The sequence below is a fragment of the Desmodus rotundus genome, chromosome 13, assembly GCF_022682495.2.
Source record: "Desmodus rotundus isolate HL8 chromosome 13, HLdesRot8A.1, whole genome shotgun sequence".
NCBI classification, from domain to species: domain Eukaryota; kingdom Metazoa; phylum Chordata; class Mammalia; order Chiroptera; family Phyllostomidae; genus Desmodus; species Desmodus rotundus.
The window spans coordinates 50,090,039-50,113,860 of NC_071399.1; the positions used below are offsets into that span (position 1 = coordinate 50,090,039).

Here is a 23,822-nt window from a genome sequence, read left to right on the forward strand (position 1 = left end):
CCTGGCTTCTTTCTGCTAACCATTATTCTTTACATATACCCAAATGATACCAGATTTCACATGTCTTTCTCTCCCGCACACCTTTATTTGCCCCTGGGTCATTGAAAGCAGGGACCATCTCTTATTCGTCTTGATGATTTTAGTGCCAAACCTAAATAAATGTGAGTGCTCAGTGTTAAATAAATATGAATAAATGAATGAAGGAATGCCTGAAGAGCTAATGCATAGTAAAATGCTTTAGTCTAATTGGTATCCTTCTAGCCAGATGTATTATTATAGTGACCATTTCTTTTACAGTGGTTGGTAGTAAGTTTAAATACTAAAAAGTGATCATTGCAAATTTATATTTCCCACTCTATTGACTTTAATAGCCCACTCAGTACTTTATTATTTTCAATGTGTCCTCCTCTTCCTCTTATGAATAAAGGAGAATATAGTAATGTCAGAGTTACAATCTTGGGAAATGCTGGGAAGGAGATCCCAGGTGATTTACTAAGAGTAAAGATCTGTGGGCATCATACTGGGAAGCCACAGCGGTTCTCAGCTCTGATAAGGCCATTTTCTCCTCTTGTTCCTGGATACAAACCTTGGGAACACAGACTGCATTCCTTTAGGAGTGAGCTTCCTTCTCTCTGGGCTACTTGGATTCTGCTGGGCCCTTTTTCTCACAGCTCTCAAGGGCTCTCCAGGGAACTATCAGAGCTTATGAAAGCAGTTTGAAAATTAGTCTTAGGCTTGTTCACAAAGTAACATGCCTGCCAGCAGGCTGTGTCTGTGTGTTTGTGGTGAGCTGCCAGGAAAGCACCTTCCCAGTGACTGTGGAACTCGCTGGCACTGGGACTGATCCAAATGCCCATCAGCCTCTCTGGCATCATAATCTAATAATATGAAGCTCAGGAGGGCCAGCTCTCACCAGAAGTTCAGTATGTCTACCCAGGACAAGGTCTAGAAACCTTGTATACGGGCTGCCCAGATCACTTGCCAAATGTGTCTCTGGCTTTGGTTTCTTCACAGATGCACAGCTAGTTTGTGTGTCTCAAGGGAAGAATCCATCAAGAAGTCAAACATTGTAAATATATATGCACCCAACATAGGAGCACCCAAATACATAAAGAAAATATTGGAGGACTTCAAGAAAGATACTGACAGCAACACAATTATAGTACGGGATTTCAACACCCCACTGTCAAAAATGGACAGATCTTCCAAATTATCAACAAAGATACTGTAGCATTGAACAATGCCCTAGATAAAATGGACTTAACTGAAGAAGAGCCTTTTATCCCAAAGAAGCAAAATACACATTCTTTTCAAATGCACATGGAACATTTTCAAAGATAGACCACATGATAGGACACAAAACAAGCCTCAACAAGTTCAAGAAAATTGAAATCATATCAAGCATTTTCTCCGACCACAAGGAACTGAAACTAGAAACCAACTTCAGGGAAAAAGCATGCAAAACAAACAAACTCATGGAGATTGACTAGCATGCTATTAAACAATGAATGGGTCAAGAAGGAAATTAGTGAAGAGATCAAAAAGTTTCTGGAAACAAATGAAAATGAACTCACAACAATCCAAAACTTATAGGATACAGTCCTGAGAGGTAAGTTCATAGTGATACAGGCCTACCTAAAAAAGAGAGAAACATTTCAAATAAACAACCTAACTCTACACCTACAAGAACTCAGTGAACAACAAGAAAGAGCCCAGAGCAAGTACAAGGAAGGGAATAACCAAGATCAGAGCAGAATTAAATGACATAGAGACTAAAAGGACAATTTTCAGAATCAATGAATGCAGGAGCTGGTTCTTTGCAAAGATAAACAAAATTGACAAGCCTTTAAGCAGACTCATCAAGAAAAGAAGAGACTGGACCCAAATAAACACAATCAGAAGTGAAAGAGGAAAGATTACAACTGATACCACAGAAACACAAAGGATTGTAAAAAATAACTATGAAGAACTATATGCCAAGAAATTTGAAAACCTAAGTGAAATGGACACATTTCTAGAAAAACACAATCTTCCAAAACTGAATGAAGAAGCAGCAGAAAGTCTGAACAGACTAATAACAGCTGATGAAATTGAAGCAATCATCAAAAAACTCGCAACACACAAAAGCCCTGGACCAGGTAGCTTCACAGGAGAATTCTACAAAGCATTTAAGAGAGAGCTAACCCCCATCCTTCACAGATTATTCCAAAAAACTCAAGAAGATGGAAGACTCCCAAACTCTTTTTATGAAGCCAGCATCATCCTAATCCCAAAACCAGATAAAGACAACAAAGAAAGTAAACCTCAGGCCAATATCGCTAATGAACATAGACGCTAAAATCCTCAATAAGATATTGGCAAACCTCATCCAGCAATATGTTAAAAAGATCGTACACCATAATCAAGTGGGATTCATCCCAGGGATGCAAGGATGATACAATATTTGAAAATCAATAAACGATAATACACCACATAAACAACAGCAAAGACAAAAATCACATGATCATATCAATAGATGCAGAAAAAGCATTTGATAAGGTACAGCACCCATTTATGATAAAAACACTTAGCAAAGTGGGAATAGAGGGAGCATTCTTCAACATAATAAAGGCCATGTACGAAAGACCTACAACCAACATCATACTCAAAGGACAAAAAGTTAGAGCTTTCCCACTAAGATCAGGAACAAGACAAGGATGCTCTCTCTCACCACTCCTATTCGACATAGTATTGGAAATCCTAGCCATAGCAATGAGACAAGAAAAAGAAATAAAAGATATCCAAATTGGAAAGGAGGAAGTAAAACTGTCATTGTTTGCAGATTACATGATACTATACATAGAAAATCTTATAGACTCCACCAAAATACTACTCGACCTAATAAATGAATTTTGTCAAAACAATGGGATACAAAGTCAATATTCAGAAAACAAAGGCATTTTTGTACACTAACAATGAAATATCAGAAGCAGAAATCAGGAAAAAAATCCTATTTGATGTAGCAACAAGAAAAATAAAGTACCTAGGAATAAAACTAACTAAGGAGGTAAAAGACCTGTACTCAGAAAGCTACACAACACTGAAGAAAGAAATTAAGGAAGACACAAACAAATAGAAGCATGTACCATGCTCATGGATTGGAAGAATTAATACCAAAATGTCCATACTATCCAAAGTGATTAATAGATTCAATGCAACCTCTATTAAAGTACCAATGACATATTTCACAGATATAGAACAAACATTTCAGAAATTTATATGGAACCCCAAGCGACCCCGAATTTTGAGAAAGAAGAACAAAATAAGAGGGATCACAATACCTGATATCAAATTGTATTACAAGGTGACTGTAATCAAAATAGTATGGTACTGGCATAAGAATAGACACGTAGACCAGTGGAACATAACAGAGAGCCCAGATATAAACCCAAGTCTCTATGGTCAATTAGTATTTGACAAAGGGGGAAGAAGCATAAAATGGAGTAAAAATAGCCCCTTCAACAGATGGTATTGGGAGATCTGTGTGAAACTCGACAAGCAACTTACACCATACACAGAAATAAATTCGAGGTGTATAAAAGAATTAAATACAAATCATGGCACCATAAAACTCCTAAAGGAAAACATCAGGAAAATTTCAAAGATTCCACCCAGCAACATTTTCACTGATATGTCCCCTAAAGCAAGGGACATGAAGGAAAGAATAAACAAATGGGCCTCATGAAATTAAAAAGCTTCTGCATGGCTAAACAAAATAGCATTAAAATGGAAAAAGAACCAACTATATGGGAAAACATATTTGCCAATGATACCTCAGACAATGGTTTGATCTCCAAAATATATAAAGAACTCACACGACTCCACTCCAGGAAGACAAATAACCCAATTAATAAATGGGCAAAAGACTTGAACAGACATTTCTCCAAGGAGGACATACAGAGGGCCCAGAGACATATGAAAAGATGCTCAGCATCACTAGCCATCAGAGGGATGCAAATTAAAACCACAATGAGGTACCATCTCACACTGGTCAGAGTGGCCATCATAAACAAATCAACAAACAAGTGTTGGAGAGGATGTGGAGAAAAGGGAACCCTAGTGCACTGTTGGTGGGAATGCAGACTGGTGAGGCCACTGTGGAAAACAGTATGGAATTTCCTCAGAAAACTAAAAATGGAAGTGCCCTTTGACCCAGCATTTCCGCTGGTGGGATTATACCCTAAGAACCCTGAAACACCAATCCAATAGAACCTACGCACCCCAATGTTCATAGCAGCACAATTTACAATAGCCAAGTGTTGGAAGCAACCTAAGTGCCCATCAGCAAATGAGTGGATCCAAAAGCTATGGTACATTTACGCAATGGAATTCTATGCAGCAGAGATAAAGAAGGAGCTCTTACCCTTTGCAACAACATGGATGGAACTGGAGAGCATTATGCTAAGTGAAATAAGCCAGGTGGTGAGGGACAAATATCATATGATCTCACCTTTAACTGGAACATAATCAACAGAAGAAAAAAGCAAACAAAGTAAAACCAGAGACATTGAAGTTAAGAACAATCTAACAATAACCAGAGGGGAGGGGGAGGGGACAGTGGGGGAAGGGTTTTCAGGAACTACTATAAAGGACACATGGACAAAGCCAAGGGGAAGGGTGGAAGCAAGGGAGAGAGATGGGATTGGTTGGGGTTGGGGGGGAGTGGTGGTGGGGAAATGCAGACAAGTGTAATTGAACAACAATAAAGTAATTAAAAAATAAAAAGAGATTGTTCTATGTGTTACCCTACAATTAATCAGATAAACCCTGGACCAAACGTACAACATCTTTTCTTACATTTCTAAACCTAGAGATTTTGGAAATTAGAACTAGATGATCGTTAAGGTCCATTCCAACTCTAAATTTCTGAATAGATCAATTAAAGAAACCCTCAGGCCACATTTAAGTTGCTGAGCTGGAGTCCAGAGAGACCATAAAATGGAAATGTGTCCCTTGATGAAAGAACAGAGTTATCTTTTCCAATTTCTTGATGGTTGTCTATGTCTACACTGGATTAGACATTCAAGTAGCTGTGTGATACTCTAGAATTCATTTTCACCTTCATAAATAAAACTGTTCAGTTGAGCTTCATCTGCAAAAACTATCAACAATAGTTTTTGGATCTCTAAAGGGCCTACTCTAATGGCCCTAGGGGGTCTGAATGCATAGATTAAAAGTTAAACTAGTTTCTGTTGGCTCTTATTTCTCTAGTGCTTATCGTAACTATCTTCTGAAATTTAACTTGAAAAATTCGCTTAAAGTAAGTTACTTTTAAAAAGTAAGAGTTTAAAACATCTGTTTTCTATAGTTATGCAAAAGTAAAATAGAAAGTGTTCAGTTTTGGTAGGAGATTTGCATGAGGTTTTCGAAATAGCAAATCATAAGCAGGACAACTTCTCTCATCTTCAGAAATCTTATATAGAATATCATTTGGCTTCTCAATCTGTGATGCCCCTTTAATGTGTGGCTCTTGATTTTCATAATCTACCACTATTAAACACAAATGGTAATTTATGAAGAAATTTGGCTTTGAGAAGCTTATTTTCACAAAGATGAAAAGTACAAAAGAAGAGTCTTCACCGTTTGAATCATTGCTTAAAGTCATTGATTCTTTTTAGCATATTTTAGAATTATTAGTTACATTAAATAGGGCAAAGACATAGAGGCATATGCATATAGATAAGGGAGTACTAGAAATTATTTCTAGAATTATAACAATTTAAAAGTAATCATATTCAGAGAGAAAATATACAGAAAAATATATTTATAGAGGGCCTTGTATATTGGATATGTGTGTGTATAAATAAAAGGTTGTATTTAAATTTGTTAGCATTTTGTTAGGATTTTTGAAATTCTCACACAGGTATTTTTTTTTATAGTCTTTTCACACTAATATGGGATGTAGGGAACCTGTAGTATCAGTATATCTTACTTCTCTTGCAGATTAATCACCAATAAACTTGATAGCTTTATGAACAAAGCAAAATTAGACTTTAAAATTCAAACTAAATAATATATTTCATGTGATTATAGAGCAATTAACTACCATATTTTGCTGTGTATTATGCACACCCAAATTTTTGTGTGCATTGTACACGGGATTATTATATGTGTTGTTATACCCATGTACAATGCACATCTTTATTTTCTCCCAAAAAATTTGGGCAAAAAAGTGCACATTATAAACGGCAAAATATAGTAGTTACAAAGTAGGCATTTTTAACTGTTTTCAATGAAAGCATTTATGTTCTTGGGTTAAAACTTTTATTTAATACCTTTTTTCTACTTTGCTTTTAAAATACTTTTAATCAAAATAATACATGTACAGGCTCTAAAGTAGTCAGATTTATAGAAACAGAGAGTAGAGTGGTGATTACTGGGACTCGGGGTAGGGGGATTGTCTAATGGGTGTAGTTTCAGCCATTATACAAAATGAAAAAGTTTTGGAGATCTGTTTCATAACAATGTATATATACTTATTGCTACTGAATTATATGCTTAAAAATGATTAAGATGATAAGTTTTAGGTTATATGTGTTTTACCATATTAAAAAATATGTGCATATATATATAAAGATCAAGTGGAATTAATAAAAAAAGTAGCAGTTCCTTTTTTTTTATTCTCCCCAGTCTGCTACCTAGAGGCAGCCACATTTCCCCCCTCATTTTTTAGTTAATTTATGTACAGTAAAGTTTCTCTTTTTGGAAAACAGTTCTACAGGTTCTGACAAACACAAACAGTGGTTGCACCACCACCACAATCAAGATATGAAACAGTTCCATCACCTATAAAAGCCTCCTCTCATCCAGTGGTCTGGCAATTTCTGATCTATTGTCTGTCCCTCTAGTTTTGCCTTTTCTGGAATGGCATATAAATGCAATCAAAGTTTGCAGCCTTTGAGTCTGGCTTCCTTCATTTACCATACTATATTTGAAATTCATTCATGTTATTACATGTATTAACAGTTTTTTGGGGTTTTTTTTTGCAGAATAGTATTCCCTTGTATAGATGTGCAACAGTTGATCCATTCTCCATTGAATGACATTTCGGTTGTTTATAGTTTTGATTAATTATGATAAAGCTATTCAGTATACAGTTATGTGAGAACATAAATTTCATTTTACTTAGGTTAATAACATAGGATTTTGGGGTTTTATGGAAAGTGTGTCATGTTTATGAGCAACTACTGCGCTCTTGCACAAAGTGGTTGAGTTATTTTGCATTCTTATCATCAACATATGAGTATTTCAATTGTTCTGCATTCTCACCAACAGTTGGTATTTTTAGGTTTAATTTTTTAAAAAACTTTGAGTTTAGCAGGTGTGTAGTGGTATTTCATTATGGTTTGAGTTTGCATTTCTGTAATGATTAATGGTGTTTATTTTTTCTATGTGCTTATTTATCATTCATATATCTTCTTTGATAAAGTGTCTCATGCCTACATTTTTTAAAATTGTGTTGTTTTCTTGCCATTGAGTTTTGAGTTCTTTATATAATTTAGATATAGGTCCTTTATAAGATAGGTGAGTTACAATATTTAAATATGATCTATAGTTTGTCTTTTCATTCTTGTAGCAGTGTCTTTTAAAAACAGAAATTCTTGATTTTTATAAAGTCTGGTTTATTGATATTTTTCTTTTATGGATTGTGCTTTTGTTGTTGTATCTAAGAAATCTTTACCTTATCCAAAGTCTCAAAGATATCTCCTGTTTTCTTGCAGAAGTTTTATGGTTTTGGATTTTGCATTTAGGTCTATGATTCATTTGAAGTTAATATTTCACATGTTGGGAGGAATGGATCAAGTAGGTTTTTGTTTTGTTTTGTTTTTGTATATGGCTATCCAGTTGTTCCCATACTATTTGTTGAAAAGATTATCTTCCTGCACCAAATCTCTTTACATCTTTGGCAGAAATCAATTTCCCATATATGTGTGGGTCTATTTCTGACCTCCCTGTACTGTTTCATTGCTCTGTAGGTTTGGCCTTTACCAGTACCACCCTATCCTGGCCAGAGTAGCTTTATAGAATGTCTTAAGATTAGGTAGTGGGGTCCTTTAGCTTTGTTCTAAAATTATTTTTGTTATTCTAGTTCCTTTGCCTTTACATCTAAATTTTAGGAACACTTTGTCATTTTCTACACAAAGTCTTGCTGGGATTTTGATTGGGATCACACTGAATCTGTACATTAGTTTGGGGTGGGCAAATTGAAATATTAACAGTATTGAGTCTTTTAAAGATGATCACGGTATATCTCACCATTTATTTGGGTCTCTGATTTCTTTCACCAACATTTTATAGCTTTCAGTACATATTTTGTTAGATTTATACCTATTTTATGTATTTTTATGATACTGTAAATGAAACTTTAAGGTTTCAATTTTTCATGGCAATATATTGAAATACAATTGATTTATTTTCTATATTGAATTTCTATCCTGTGACATTGACAAACATGCTTCTTGTTAGTTCTAGTAGTTTATTTGTGCACTCTTTGGGATTTTCTACACAGACAACCTGTAAACAGAATAGAGATGGTTTTATTTTTTCTTTCTAACCTGGATGCCCTTTATTTCTCGTGTGTGTGTTGCCTTATTGCCTGCCAGCTACCTCCAGTGTGTTGTTGACTGAGAGTGCTGAGAGTGGACAGTTCTGACTTGTTTCAGTCTGAGGGGGAACCATTTATTCTTTTACTATTAAGTGTGATATCAGCTGAATTTTTTGGTACCTGTCCTTTATCAAGTCCAAGGATGAACCCTTTAATATTTTTCTGAAAGTTTATTTTTTATCACAAATGGATGTTTAATTTTGTCAAATTGCTCTTTCTGCATCTATTGAGATGATCCTGTAGGTTCTTTTTTTTTTTCTTTAGTCTGTTGATAGAGTGAATCATTAGTCTGTTGATAAGAGTGAGTTTTGCATTTTCAGGATAAAGTCCATTTGGTCATGATATATTTATTATCCTTTTTATATATTGTTGGGTTCAATTCGCTAAAATTTTGTTAAAATTTTATATCTGTTCATCAGAGCTGTTGTCTGTAGTTTTATTTTTCTTTTTGTTTTCATAATGTTTTTGTCTGATTTTAGTATTAGAGTAATGATGGTCTCATAGAATGAGTTGGGAAGCATTTTCTCTTCTTCAATTTTCTGGAAGAGTTTGTGTAGAGTTGGCATTATTTCTTCCTTAAATGTTTAGTGGAATTCACTAGTGAAACCATTTGGATTTGAGGTTTTTTGTGTAGTAAGATTTTAAACTAAAAATTAATTTAAAAAATAGATCTATTTATATTATATATTTCTCCTTGGGTGAGTTTTTTGGTAGTTTGTGTCTTTCTGGAAATTTGTCCATTTCATCTAAGTTGTTACATTTATTACAATAAATACAATATGTTGTATTTTTATTTTAATTTAGTTCAAAATACTCATTGATTTTTCTTTTGACTATTTGACCCATGCATTATTTATTTATTTACTTATTTTTGAAGGATTTATTTATTTATTTAGAAAGAGGGCAAGGAGAGGAAGAAAGGAAAAGAGAGAAACATCGATGTGCCAGGGAAACATCAATCAGTTGCCTCTTGCACGCCCCCAACCGGGGACCTGGCTTGCAACCCAGTGTGCCCTGACTGGGAATCAAACAGGCAACCTTTAGGTTTGTGGGACAACACCTGACCCACTGAGCCACACCAGTCGGCCAACCTTTGGTTTATATAGCTATGAGTTATGTCATTGGGAAATTTGGAGATTTCCCTGATAATTTTCTATAATTGATTACTACTTTAATACCATTGTGCTCATAGAACATATATTATTTGAGTCCTTTTAAATTTATAGAGACTTGACTTATGGATCAGAATATAGGTCTATCTTGGTAAAAATTCATTGTGTGCTTGCAACACATGTGTATTCTGTTGTTATTTCATGGAATGTTCTACAGAACCAGTTAGGTCAAATGGTTAAATCAAATGTTCTGTATTCTTACTGTCTGCTTACTTATTCTTTTAATTATTGAAAAAATATATTGAAAATTCCAACTTTAATTGTGGATTTTTCTATTTCTCCTTGCAAGTCTATGAATTTTTGCTTTATGTATTTTGAAGCTCTGTTATCAGTATGTAAACATTTAGGATTTTTATGACCTTGATGAATTGACCCTTTTATTTATTATGAAATGATCTTTGGTCCATTTTATATGAATAGTATAGCCACTTCAGTGTTTCATGATTGATAAATGGAATATCTTCTTTCATTCTATTTTACCTATTTGTGCCCTTATATTTAAAATATATTTCTTATAGGCAGCATATAGTTGAGTCTCATTTTTTTAAATCTAATCTGACAGTCTTTACCTTTTAATAGGGTGCTTGAGAACATTTACATTTATTGTGATTATTGCTATAGTTGGTTTAAATATATCTTGCTGTTTGTGTTTTATTCTGTTCTTTATTCCTCCTTCCCTCTTATTCTACCTCCTGTTAGATTATATATTTTCTTATGATTCTGTTTTCTCTCCATTATTGACTTACTAGCTACGACTCTTTGTATTGTTACTTTGGTTGTTTTACAGTTTGTAGCATACATTGACCCTTGAACAACAGGGGGGTTAGTGGCACAGGCCCTTGTGTAGTCATAAATTGCATGTAACTTTTGACTCCACAACAACTTAGTTGTCCCTTGATATCTGGAGTATTAGTCCCAGGACCTCCATGGACACCAAAGTCCATGGTTGCTCAAGATCCCTACATAAAATCGGGAAGATCAATTCAATGCGTATAGTTGGCCTCTGTGTCTGCAGACTCCCAACCAGAAATCCAAAACAGTACATGTCTTTTTTTTTTTTTTTGTAAGTTTTTATTTACTTATTTTGAGAGGGAGGGAAGGGAGGGAGAAAGAGAGAGAGAAAGAAACATCAATGTGTGAGACAGGTCCCCAGAAACATCAGGGGACCTGGCCTGCAACCCAGGCACGTGCCCTGACCAGGAACCAAACTGGAGACCTTTTCGTTTGTGGGAATGATGCCCAACCCACTGAACCACACCAGTCAGGGTGAAAACAGTACAGGTATTTATTGAAAAAAATCCTCATATTAGTGGACCTGTGCAGTTCTAATTTGTTTAAGGGCCAACTGCACATTTTTAACTTATCACAGTCTTCTTTCAGGTTAGAAGGCCTCTTGGCCTGTGTTCTAATTTTGTCATTCATTTGACTTTTACAATTTCTTACAGTGTAGATCTGCCAATGATGAATTGTTCCGCTTTTATATGTCTGAAAAAAATGAATTTCACCTTCATTTTTAAAAAATGTAGTAGTAGTAGTATTTTTTTTATCCTAACCCAAGGACATGCTTATGGATTTTAGAGAGAGAGGAAAGGAAGGAGTAAAGGAGAGTATAGGGGAGAGAGAGAAGGAGAGAGAGAGAGAGAGACGGTGGGGGGGGAGAGAGGGGGTGGGTGGAGAGAGACATTGATGGGTTGACTCTCATACAAACCTGTAACCTAGGCATGTGCCCTGACTTGGAGAATCTACAACTGTTGGGTTTACAGGACGATGCTAATAACACACTAGCTAGGGCTCACCTTCATTTTGAAAGATATTTTCACTGGACATAGAATTGTAGGTTGACAGGTTTTTAAATTTTTTCTTTCAGGAGTTTAAAGATATTGCTGCACTGTCTTCTATCTAGTTTCTGTCTAGTTTCCTGCCAGAAGTCTGCCATCATACTTTGTTGCTCTGTGTGTTGTCTACTTCTTTTCTCTGGCTGCTTTTAAGATTTTTTTCTTTATCATTGGTTTTAAGCTATTTGATTACGATTTATCTTGTAGTTTTCTTCACAATTCTCTTGCGTGAGGTTTGTTTAGCTTCTTGGATCTATTGTTTTAATAAAATTTGAGGAAAATTTTCATTATTTCTTCAAATCTTTCTCTCTCCTTCCGTTTTCTTCTTTAGGGACTTCACTACATATATTTGTTTGAAACTGGCCCACAATTTAATGTTACTTTCTTTTTTTGTTTTGTTCTTTTTTCAGTTTTTTTTCTCTGTTTTATTTTGATAGTTTCCATTGCTAATATATTCCTAATATTGCTTCAGCCCTATTTAATCTGCTATTAATCCCATGCAGTGTAGTTTTCTTCTTGAACATTATATTTTTCATCTTCATAAATCTAATTTAGGTTTTCTTTATACCATCCATACCTCTACTTAATATGCTAATGTTTTCCTCTACCTTCTTGAACATATAAAATATGGTTATAATAATTGTTTTAAGGTTCTTGTCTAGAAATTGTATCATTTTTGTCTTATCTGGGTCATTCTGATTGATTGATATTCTTCCTCATTGGGAGTCATATTTCCTTGCTTGTTTGTATGCCTGGTACATTTCAATGGATGCCAGACATTGCGAATTACTGAATGCTAACTGTATTTTATTTAATACCCTCCGGCTTTGCTTTGGGACAAAATTAAGTTACTTGAAAATAGTTTGATCTTTTCAAGCCTTCCTTTTAAACTGCACACAAGACCAAAAACACTGTTCAGTCTAGAACTAATTTTTCCCCAGTGCTTTGACAGTATCCTTCTGAATATCTGGTTCCCTGTGTTTACAAGTCTTTTTCACTCAAGCTGGTAGTAACACCAACTATTCCTAACCCTATGTGATTTCCAAAAATTGTTCTGCTTCTGTGGAGTGGCTCTTTACCAGCCTCAGGTAATTTCCTTCCATGCATGTACTGATAAGTGCTCAGCTGAAGCCTGGGAGCAGAGGAACCATCTGCAGACCCCATTCTCTGTCTTTTATTTTAAAGTGTTTTTCATTCAAAGCAATACCTGTACATACCTAAAGATCAAATAAAATGAATAGAAAAAAGTATTAGCAGTTGCTCTTTTTTTAGTCCCCCAGTGTATTCCTCAGAAGCAGTTTTCATTTTTATCTCTTCTCATATTTACCTACACATGTCAATGTAATGTATTTATACTGTTATTTCCTCCTTTTTCAGTTTTAATATTTTCTAATCAAGCTACAACTAGTAGGTTAGGACTTATCACTTTTAAACCATTTGTACCACACGTTTTTCTTCCCACCAATTTCCCAACACAGTTACCTTTTCAAAGTTAAACCAATAAAAATTAATGTGATTATGTAAATTTTATTTATAAGCATACTGTTTTACTTGCTTTTGTTTTCTGTAAAACTGTCTTCAAAGTTAATTGCTCCATTAGATCTGTCTACATACCTCCCTGTAGTTCCCCTGCCTTCTTCAGTTGCTCACATTTTAAATCATCATCTGTTTATTACCACTGAAGCCCAATCTCTCTCCCAAAAGCTCCATTTTCCTATGCCCCGTTATAGATCAGGTGCTGTTTAGGCTTGCTTAGCAGCCACCACCCTGAGATTTCCTTCCCCATCATCCTGTCGTTGATTCCCTACCTTCTCTCCAGTGTTTGAGTCCCCAGTTCATGTGTGCCATGTCTGTCTGTCTGTCTCCCCTTTTGGAATATAAGGTGTCTTATTTAAAGACAGGTGTTTTTTTTTTTAATTGTGGTAAGTACACTTAACCTGAGATTCATGGTCTTCACAAAGTTTTAAACGTACAACACAGTATCGTTGACTGTAGATATAAGGTTGTATAGAAGATCTCTAGAATTTATTCATCTTGTTAAACCCTTTTTCTAGGTTTGTTTCTCTGTCTTGGTCTCTGAAATATCAGTAAATATTTTTATTCTATCTTTACACTTAGATGATGTTTGACCAAAAGAAACATCATATTCTTCCACAAGGAAGACATTTTGAGGACATTTTCTCCATTCTTCTCTGGCAGCCAGCACAACCATTCTGATACTAGTTTCTTTTTCTGTTTAGAAGTTTTTAGGATTTTCTCTGAGTGATCTTTAGTTTCATGATGATGTTCTTTGGCGTAGGGCTTTTTTTCTTTTATTGTGGTGGTCATGTTATATTTAATCTGGTAACTTGTGCCCTTCAGTTCTGGAAAAAATCTTAATTTTTTAAAACATTTCTTTCCCTTTGCTCTGTGTTTTTGGAGTTCATTCTATTTTGATGTTGGATCTCGTAGATTTATCCCATAGTCTCTTATCTCTCAATTCCATTTCTTTTTCTTTTGTTCTACTTGGTAGAAGATTTTTGTTAACTTTATCTTTAAACTTTTCTATAGAAAATCAAGGAAATTTAAAATAAAGTTGAATTTTCTTGTTTTGATTTCTTTGAATTGCTTCTTGTTCTGACAGTATGTGGGACCCAACACTAAAACATTACTTGTTATTTATTTGTAAGTCACCTTTAACTAAGAATCCTATAGATTCACTTGCTAAACCTGGTAACCCTATTCCCAGGGCCTAGTGAGAGTAAACCAGAAAAGGGGAAGTGACCTGCAGTCCATGGACAACAGTGATTTGTTAGATGCAGGACAGTATGCTTTAGCCTTTTTCCTCACAGTCCCTTTAGATTTGTAAAGAGTTTGGATAGGGAGACAGAGATGATCCTATTGGAGTGATGGATTCCCCAACTGTTACTGTATTGGTCAAGTCAGATCAAATTTGAAAAAAAAAGCACATGTTACTGAATTAGAAATACAGAGGCCCTGCCCTAGCTCCTCTTCTCATATCCTAGAATGCTGTTAATATGCAGAGTGATTGAATTGGAATCCAGGTAAAAAGGCTTTTAAGCAAAACAGAACAAAAACAAATACAACAACAACACACCCAATCTCCAATGTTCAGGCTGCTTCCTGTGCTCCAGATTACCCGCTGAAGTGAGACCTGATCTCTGCCCAATGCCTGAAGATCATTATTATCATTCATGCCCTTAGGCCTCTCTCCTGGAGGCAAAGTAGTGTTCTCTCTGTCCTCTAGGCTGGTCTTTTGTTGAGCTCTAAGTAGGCACTAGACTCAGATATTTTGTCTTGCAAAGAGAAGAATCTTTGAGAGTAATTCTAGCCATCAGTGCTTCAGAAATTTCTGACCCATGGGTTTTCTGCTGTGGAGCTTCCCTCCAATCCTTTTGCCTTCTTTTTAAAATTATCTTTTTAGTTTTCATTTAAAAATCTATTTTTAAAGGAAATTAGCACATTGATTTGAAATATGTGAAAATAAATGTTTCTAATCTTTTTTGTTGTATTTCTTTTGGTCTGCAAATATTCCAGAAATATATATACCAATGTTCAAGGATGTTGTACAATGACATTTCTTATAATTTTATTTAAAATAGCAAAATATTGGAGATGACTATAATGTTTCTCTGTAGGTACATGAATTAAACAGACTGTGGTCGCTTGTATTTTGGCTTCTGTAGCTTAATACAATGGATGATCAGTCGAAATTAATGAAATGAAAATGAAACCAACTTTTCTTTCTGTTTGCGTTCAAGAACATCATGAATAATTAAAATTCAGTTAATTCAGTAATTTAAAGTTCAACTGGGAATTTTAAATTTATTTCTTTATATGACCTTAAAGTTTTATTATTTTTTTTAGTTCTTTCTTATAGCTTAAGATGCCTTAAATTTTTCCTGGTCAGTTCAAATATGTAAATAGATTTAATTTCAGATAGCTTTAGTGATAACTAACTTTTAAATATAGAAACTATAATGTAGTAAGTAATAATTGTGTTTAGCATTCATAGACATAGGGACCATATGCCTGCTCCACTTTGTTTCTTTTTACTAAAACTGGGTGCCTTCCTTGAATAAATTTCTACCATGAGATAGTATATATATGAATGAATTTTCATAAATTATAAATATGCTATCAACTGTTACTCGCTATTCAAAAACAAAGCTTTAAAATTGGGAGAATAATATGAACCTTACAATAAAAATGTTTCTGCTTTATAGTCAGTCACATTTTGGTTTTAACCCAGAAGAGAACTGCCCTTTCCATCGTCTACCACATTCACCAGATTTGGTTCCTAATCACTCTGTAAGTTTTTAAAACCAAATGCTCCCTCCCAGCATTGGGTCAACTTAAAAGAATGTCTGAAAGGCTCTGGTGGCAATAAAAATTTCCTAAATTAAAAGGAAACTGCTTCAGGGAGAATGGTTGTTTGAGAGAGAAAAGACAACACTCTCTGTATATGTCTATGTGTGTGCTTGTAAATAGAATATATATACGTATGTGTATATTCTATGGTCAAATTTTATGTTGGAATTATTTATGATTATATAACCTGCCAATGGATCACAAAACTAGTGGTGGTTTCTGGTTTCTGGTTTTTGGTTTTATAGTGTTATGCCATTAGAGGGCAGTATTGTAGAGGTTAAACTTACCTTCTTAAATATATTGAATTACAAATTTTATAATTTATAAGCAAATCTAAGGCCTTAGATTTTCAGTATATCAACTTGTAATCTCGATGCCTCCCTGAAAATATTTCACAATAATAGAGGGAATGTGTAACGGGTTAAGCTATTTTACACACAGATCTCTTGATTTGGGTTTGGAGAAGGGAATTATTTTGGTCAGTGCTGCCAAACTGAAATACAGTGAAATACGTAGTTCACAGTAGGTCAGCCCCTCTATAGAACTGAGTTTATAGTAATCAGCCACTTTAGGGACTTACTGAAAACAGATCCATGGATGATTCAAACTGTGGGTCGACTTTTCTAGCTAATAAGTGGAAGAAGAGATGAGATTTTAAAGTTTATGGTTCGAGGGACATTTTGGGAGGAACCACTTGATTTTATCTGGTAGATTCCCGTTTGCTTCTTTATATATACGCCTGGCAGACTATGTAACGCTTTTTGTTTTGTTTGTACACGAATTTAATAAATTCACGGAGAGGTAGTATTTCTCAAAAAGCAAGTGTGATTTTTTCACTCTATAATTCACTGGCTTTTAAAAAGAAGTATTATTACAGTACGGTTATTACCTTTATCGGTGAAACCGCCTATAAAATCCTCCCTTCACTGCTGCCTGTAAGAACTAGATAATTGAAATCGAGATACTCGAGCTCCTCCAAGTCTAAGCGTTGGGACTGGGCATGCCCAGTAGCTCGGGAGGTTCTGGTTGCAAATAGGAAGCTTTCGTCGTTCAGCAGCCGCGGGGACAGGCAGCTCGGTGGACTGGGGTCCGACTCCCTTAAACGTAAGCACGTGCGGGGCCCCAATCGTATTTCTCCAGGATCCTTGACGTTTTTTGCAGAAGCAGTGGTCCGGCTTTTCGAGGCTGTGGAGGTCTCAGAGGCCCAGCACCCAGCCCCTGCGAAAGCGGCCTTGGCCAGCCCACCCGAAGAGCGGGATCTGGAGGCTGGGGGCGGGGGAATGGTGTGTGTGGGGGGGGGGGGGGAGGCAGCGAAACAGGAGGAGGGCGGGGAAGGGAGAAGGGGCGGCTCCAATGGTGTGTTGTCCAATTGCCGCGGCTCTTCCCTGCATATATTTTGCACCGAGACCAGAGCCCTACTGGATCCTAGTGGAACCCGGCAGCCGACTTGTGAAGCTTCTCGGCACCGTTTGTGATCGGCATCTTCTTGGGATTGCCAAGCCCCAGAAGCCGGGTCTCTTAAATTAGGGCAGCTGTTTTCTATTTCTCCCTGGGCTGCAGAAACCTAGGAGATTTTTATCTAGCTCAAACAAGGCTGCTGGTATTCCTTTTTTTTTCCGCGAGGGTGTTTTTGGATGCAATTGCATGAAATCCCAATGGTGTAGACCAGTGGCGATGGATCTAGGAGTTTACCAACTGAGACATTTTTCAATTTCTTTCTTGTCATCCTTGCTGGGGACTGAAAACGCCTCTGTGAGACTTGACAATAGGTAAATGTCGGCTGGGATAGTGTCTTTAAATATACTCGTTGAGATACTTGTAATAATGCAGGTGAAAGATAGCCATGCGAATTCCTTTGTCCATTAGGACTTTGAGAGAGTACAGTGATACGGATGTTGCTTTTTGTAGTGTTTAGCCTTTTCGCCAGCCTGGCCACAAAACAGGCTTTTAGCACATTATGTAATTTAGCCCTTTGTGGCTCATAGAATAGGGAAATGTCTGGATATTCATTAATAAGAGAGGGACTTATGTTTTATGGAGGGTGATATATTACATAACCTTAAATAATATTTCAAAAATGGTGCTAGAAACATCACAAATTGGAAAATCCTTTGTGTGTGTGTGTGTTGGACGTTTAAGATAAATTCCATTTATCAATTTTCCCCCTTTTTTCCAGCTCCTCTGGTGCAAGTGTCGTAGCTATTGACAACAAAATCGAGCAAGCTATGGTATGTACTGATTAAAAATCATTTGTACTAAATGTGGGCACAGTACAAAAAGCAAGCTGTCTTGGGATGGAACCCGTGCATCCATAGTTAGGATGGTGATGGCTCTGCATACATTAGAAATGCCTGCACTGCCCCCATTCTGTCAGCGTGAAGCCACGCACCAAGGCTGCCATGGAGAAAGGGGCTCCGAGGATGTTCAGTGGTCTTTACAAGACCGATCTCTCACAACCTCGGGATTTGTGCATCGTCCCTTTTTGCTGGGGAATTACTAGGGAAGCGCCAGCCTTGCGTGTCCTCCGGTGATGGGCACATCTCTAGGGATGTGGCTTTACTAGGAAGCCTAAGGTTTACTAGGGAGCCCAGGGTTGGGGAGGGCCAGAAGTGGGGAACTCGGAAAGGAGCCATCTAGTCCGGACCCAGATGGATCCTAGTGATGTAGGCTACTGCACAATGAAGACAAATCCGAAAAAAAGTTTTGTCTTCCCAGCCTGCGCCTGGATTTCTCCTATTTTTTATTCCGCCTTGGCTGTTCTTTGTTATTGGAGCAGCGCCTGTGGCTCTTCTCACGGGATTCTCTTCCCACTGTTGCTAGGCAAACTCCGAACCTTTAATTCGGAGCTATAAATAAATCGAGCTCTCATTGGTTGCAGTGTCTGCCCAGGTTTCTGTGATGTCAGTATAATCTCGAAAGGAAGGGGGGTAAGGGTGGAGGGAGGAAAATGCGGCAACATGCTCCGTAGGAACTGGCTGCAGCCGGTGCTGAGGGAGGCGGTCTGGCGGCAGCAGGCGGGCGGGGGCAGGAGGGACTTGGGGGCGGGGAAGTGGTTATGGTTGCCGTGGGCTTGGACATTCCTGCGACCGCGCTCCTGCTTGGCACTCAGAGCCTCAGTGCATGTTGCCACCTCAAATAGGAACCTGACTGTTTGCACTGCTGGCTAACTGCTGCAAAGCATAGACTTTTAAAAAGTTGATCACTTATACATTAAACTCGAGTGTTGTACAGGTGTGATTCTATTCAGATTTCCCCTGGTGCCGCTAAATGAACAATAAAAGCAAGATATTTAAATGGCGAGGGAGATCCAGGCAAAATAATAGTTTAGAAATAAGGTGCCTGGGAAATAGTAAATAGTAAGTTAAACCCTTTTTTCCCCTCTCCCTTTCAGGATCTGGTGAAAAGTCATTTGATGTATGCAGTTAGAGAGGAAGTGGAGGTCCTCAAAGAGCAAATCAAAGAACTAATAGAGAAAAATTCCCAGCTGGAGCAAGAAAACAATCTGCTGAAGACACTGGCCAGTCCTGAGCAGCTTGCCCAGTTTCAGGCCCAGCTGCAGACTGGTTCCCCCCCTGCTACCACACAGCCACAGGGGACCACACAGCCCCCAGCCCAGCCAGCGTCCCAGGGCTCAGGACCAACTGCATAGCCTTCTATGCCCCTGCAGAACTGGCTACTGCTGTCTGAACTCAACAGACCGGAGATGATGTACTAGGGGGAATCTGCCTCCACAGTCACCCATTTCATTGCTCGCTGCAAAAGAGACGTGAGACTGACATATGCCATTATCTCTTTCTTCCAGTATTAAACACCCATATGCTTTTGGCTTGAAGAAATTTCTTAGTTGGGTGAATTAAAGGTGAATAGAGAATTAGCATGGATATATTGGGACCTCGTGCAGCTTGGCAGGTATTTGAGAAATGGTTTAATTGATGCTGAGGAGCTGTGTGCCTTTCCATCCCTTCCCTGCTCCCCATCCTTACTTCCAAGAGTTGTCTCCTGCTTGTGTAGTGTACGACATGGGTTACAGAGCAGTGGAGCTGCACTGGACTGTCCTGTCCTCTCTCCTCTTCACCCATGAGGAACTTGAAAGGGAGGTAAAAGGGAAGACTGGTGCATAGTCTTGCCTAAAATGAGGGGAAACAGTTCATTGTACAAATTGATAACTGTCACCAAAATCCATAAAAAACAATAGTACTGTGTGCCTCTTTCTGAAACAGTGGATAACACAAAACTATTAAGAGTGACTCAAAGGTGACAGCTAGCTGGGACCTAGGCCACCTTACCATGAAGGATGTTTTGCTTATTATATATTTGTGTATGTAGTGTAACTATTTTGTACAATAGAGGACTGTAACTACTACTTAGGTTGTACAGATTGAAATTTAAATGTTTCATTGTCTGTCTGAAGAGGTGTGGATTGTCTTTATAGAGAGATCTACATAAAAAAATGCTACGTGAAGAAAACCACACCTAAAGAAATTTTAAGAATTTGACAGTTAGTCATTTTGTGTAATCTGAAATCTAGCTGCTGAATATCTTGAAGTAAATCCCTGTTCACTGAAGTCTTTAGATTGAGCTGGTTGAATACTTTGAAGAATGATCAGTTCTAGCTAATGAGATGAATTTCCCAGTAGGGTTTCTGCATATTACCTGTATAGTAGTTATATGCATACGTTTCTGTGCATGTTCTCTACACAGTTGTAAGGTGTCACTGTATTTAACTGTTGCACTTGTCAACTTTCAATAAAGCATATAAAATGTTGATAAACAAGTGTTTTCATACTACAGTGTTAACATAATTGCAGTCATTCCCACAACTATTTCTAGGTAAAGTTACAACTATTTGACTAGTGAAATCCTGAAGAAGGGTAAAAGGGTTGGGCAAAGTGGGAATCCTAGTGGTTTGACTATGGAGGTGAAAGGAAATGGACATTGCATTATTTCAGCCAGTAAGTGTAGAGAGACATAGTGAAGGAGACAGAGCTTAGTTCTTCAGACTAGTGTGATCTGGACAAGTGGCTTTACTTCTCAGGGCTGATGTGTGGGGCATTGAAAGAAGATCATCTTTAAGTTCCCCTATGGCTTTAAATTTCTAGGAGTCCATGAAAGTCTTAATTTTCCAGTGTGTACCAGCTGAGAGGGGAATGAGACTTATTCTGTATATAATTCCACTAAGCACATTTAGGTTAAAAATATGGACATTAAAGAAGCTAGTTTCCACTTTTAGGATACCGTGGATTGGGATGTCTTTTCTAGTGTGAATTGAGGCTCCAGCTCCTGGGAATGTCTAAGCAGAAGACAGAGTGATTCCAGGGGTTTCCTCTGAACTCGAGGTGGGTCTGGAGAACAAGGGCATCTCTTCTAGTTGCTTCCTTAAGACTGTAAAATAGGTTGAAATTTAAAATGTGATGGAATTTTAAAGCAAATGGGCACCTGATAAGTGAGCCTGAGGGGTCCCACTCTTTTCTAGGAGCAATGCCAGCTGCTGTGACTTTAAACAGGATGCTCTTATCAGCTCTGGAATCTGCCCCAGGACTTCAGCAATGGCCCTTTCCCACGCCCCCTCCACCCAGTGGGAATCAGGGCATTGCTGAGCTCTAAGGCTTATTTAAGGCCTTGCAGAAGAAGGACTTAACTTTTCTGAATCCTTTATTTCTCTAATGTATAGCTGTTGGGACATGGATGGTAAATGAAACACCAGAGCACCTTGAAAAGAAATGGATAGCATGCATGTGTTACAAAGCTCAGAGCAACTGGTGTGGCGACAGAGCTCATGGTGAAGCAGGAACTGCTGACCACCACAGGCTGGTGGCAGTTGCCATAAACTTGGTTTGGGGAAATTGGAGAGGACTTAAAAAAAATCTTCATCATATTAGTTTAAAGGTTGTGTAATTTTGACTTAAAGAGATACTTATGTTGTAATTACATTTCTTTTAGAAAGAAAACTATAGTGAATGGAAATCTCCAGCCATTTCACCTTTTCTGTTTTCAGTGAAGATATTTAATGCCAAAGGTGGTAATTGTGGAAACTTTGAGAAATTTTATGTCAGTGTGTTATTAAGATAATAGAGAACTTTCTTCTAGGCTATTTAATGGAATTTGGAGCCTTTATTTAAAATGTGGCACTCCTGTGACATTTTGGGAGCTGAATATTATAAAACAAGAGGGAGTAAAATCAAAAGGTGTTTTTTGACACATACTCATTTAGTAATCACTAACCATGCTTTAAGTCTGCGATTTGCAACCTTTTTCATCTCGTGGGACACATAAACACACCAAACTATATTTTTTGCCAATCTGACAAAATATTGGTGTAAGTTTGACTCATTCACACTGGTCAGCGATTGTGTTGGCTGTTGTCATTTTTTGAATTTGACAATCTAAGGGAGGGGTGTCAAACTCATTTTCAGTGTTGGGGGGGCATGTCAGCCTCGCGGTTGCCTTCAAAGGGCTGAATGTAATTTTAGGACTATTAATGTAATTACTCCTTAACTAAGGGCAGGGAGCTCTACATTCGGCCCTTTAAAGGCAACCGAGAGGCTGATGTGGCCCCCACTGAAAATGAGTTTGACACCCCGAAACTAAGGGAAAAGAGGTCAGTGCCCCTGACTAAATAGTCAAGTATTGTACGTTTGAGAAATTTCTATGGCACACTGCTGCTTTAAGTGATTGACTTTTATTTCAGGGTGTTTAAGGTAATTTTAAAAGGTATTTTACTACTTGTTTGCAGACATGATTAGACCTTTGTTGGCCTGCGAGTTATTGTATAATTGACTCCATCATACTTAATGTTCAGCGGAGTAGGGAAGACTTAACGGGAATGGAATGTTGTGCCGGTGCTGGGTGTTCATGGATGGCATCAGCAGCTGCAGCAGGAGGGAGCGGTGAGCAGTGAAAGAGAAACAGGAATTTTACATGATTTTAATGCGTGTCTGCTTTCTGTTTCAAATTAACAATGTTCATAACTCAGTAATTCTGTGCTTTTTGGCGTACTTATAAAGCATAAATTCATTTTTCATTATGTGATGAATATGTAATGCTGGAATCAATTTTAGATTTACATAAGAAATGTATAGGAGCTAATTATAACTGAAATTAGAAATGAAAATTAATTTCAATAGACAGTACACTGCCTTTCTTTTATATAAGATAAGTAGTTGGAACTACCAGAACCTGACAATGTAACTATTTTCCGACAGCAAAAATGGCATTAAAGATTAGAAACAGGCAGAGAAAGTGAAGTTCCCTCCAGATAAAGTTGTCTGGAAATGGACAAATGCGCCCACCCACCAGTGGAACACAGAAGCAGATTGTGCAGGAAGTTTCCTGCATGGGTGTGGGGAGAACACAGTGCAGAGGGCCAGCCTGGCCCTGCAGTCACCAGTAGGGTGACCTTGAGACAAGGAGTGGAACCTTGCAGACCCCTTCTTATCTGTACAATGAGGAGATGGATCAGACCAGGAAGATCCTGTCCCGCCTTAAGGTGCTACAGTCCTCTGCTTTGTGTGATGACTTTACTCTTTTGCTGAGGAATATGCTGGTTTTGTTTGTTCACTTCTTGGGCTAAGATTAATTTAGTTTTAACCCTAGGTCTGCCATTGACCTTGGGCAGGTGACTTTATTTGCATGCTAAAATGGGGACATGCTCTCTCCATAGGGTTTTTGTAAAGATAATGCTGGAGAGCAGTAAACACAGTGATGGGTTTAGAGCAAGTGGTTAAGGAATGTTAGCCTTATATTTTTGAGGCATTTGTCCTCTTGTTCTTGTTTGTTTATATATTTAACTTTGTGTTTTTT

At 37.4% G+C, this 23,822-nt stretch overlaps 1 protein-coding gene across 3 annotated transcripts in view; it reads left to right on the top strand.

Moving 5' to 3' along the window:
• Window positions 1-20,796, top strand: part of TSC22D1 (TSC22 domain family member 1) — a 154,239-nt gene extending 133,443 nt beyond the window's left edge. The window contains exons 1-3 of one of the 3 annotated variants that reach the window (XM_053916451.2): window positions 17,014-17,126; window positions 18,199-18,250; window positions 19,414-20,796. In XM_053916451.2, the coding sequence (XP_053772426.1) occupies window positions 18,248-18,250; window positions 19,414-19,671 (261 nt within the window). In that variant the 5' untranslated portion in view covers window positions 17,014-17,126; window positions 18,199-18,247 and the 3' untranslated portion in view covers window positions 19,672-20,796. Of the gene's footprint in view, window positions 1-17,013; window positions 17,127-17,424; window positions 17,792-18,198; window positions 18,251-19,413 lie in introns of those variants that run through there. The other 2 variants (XM_053916450.2, XM_024569479.3) reach the window with 2 other exon arrangements.
• Window positions 20,797-23,822: the final 3,026 nt, after the last annotated feature.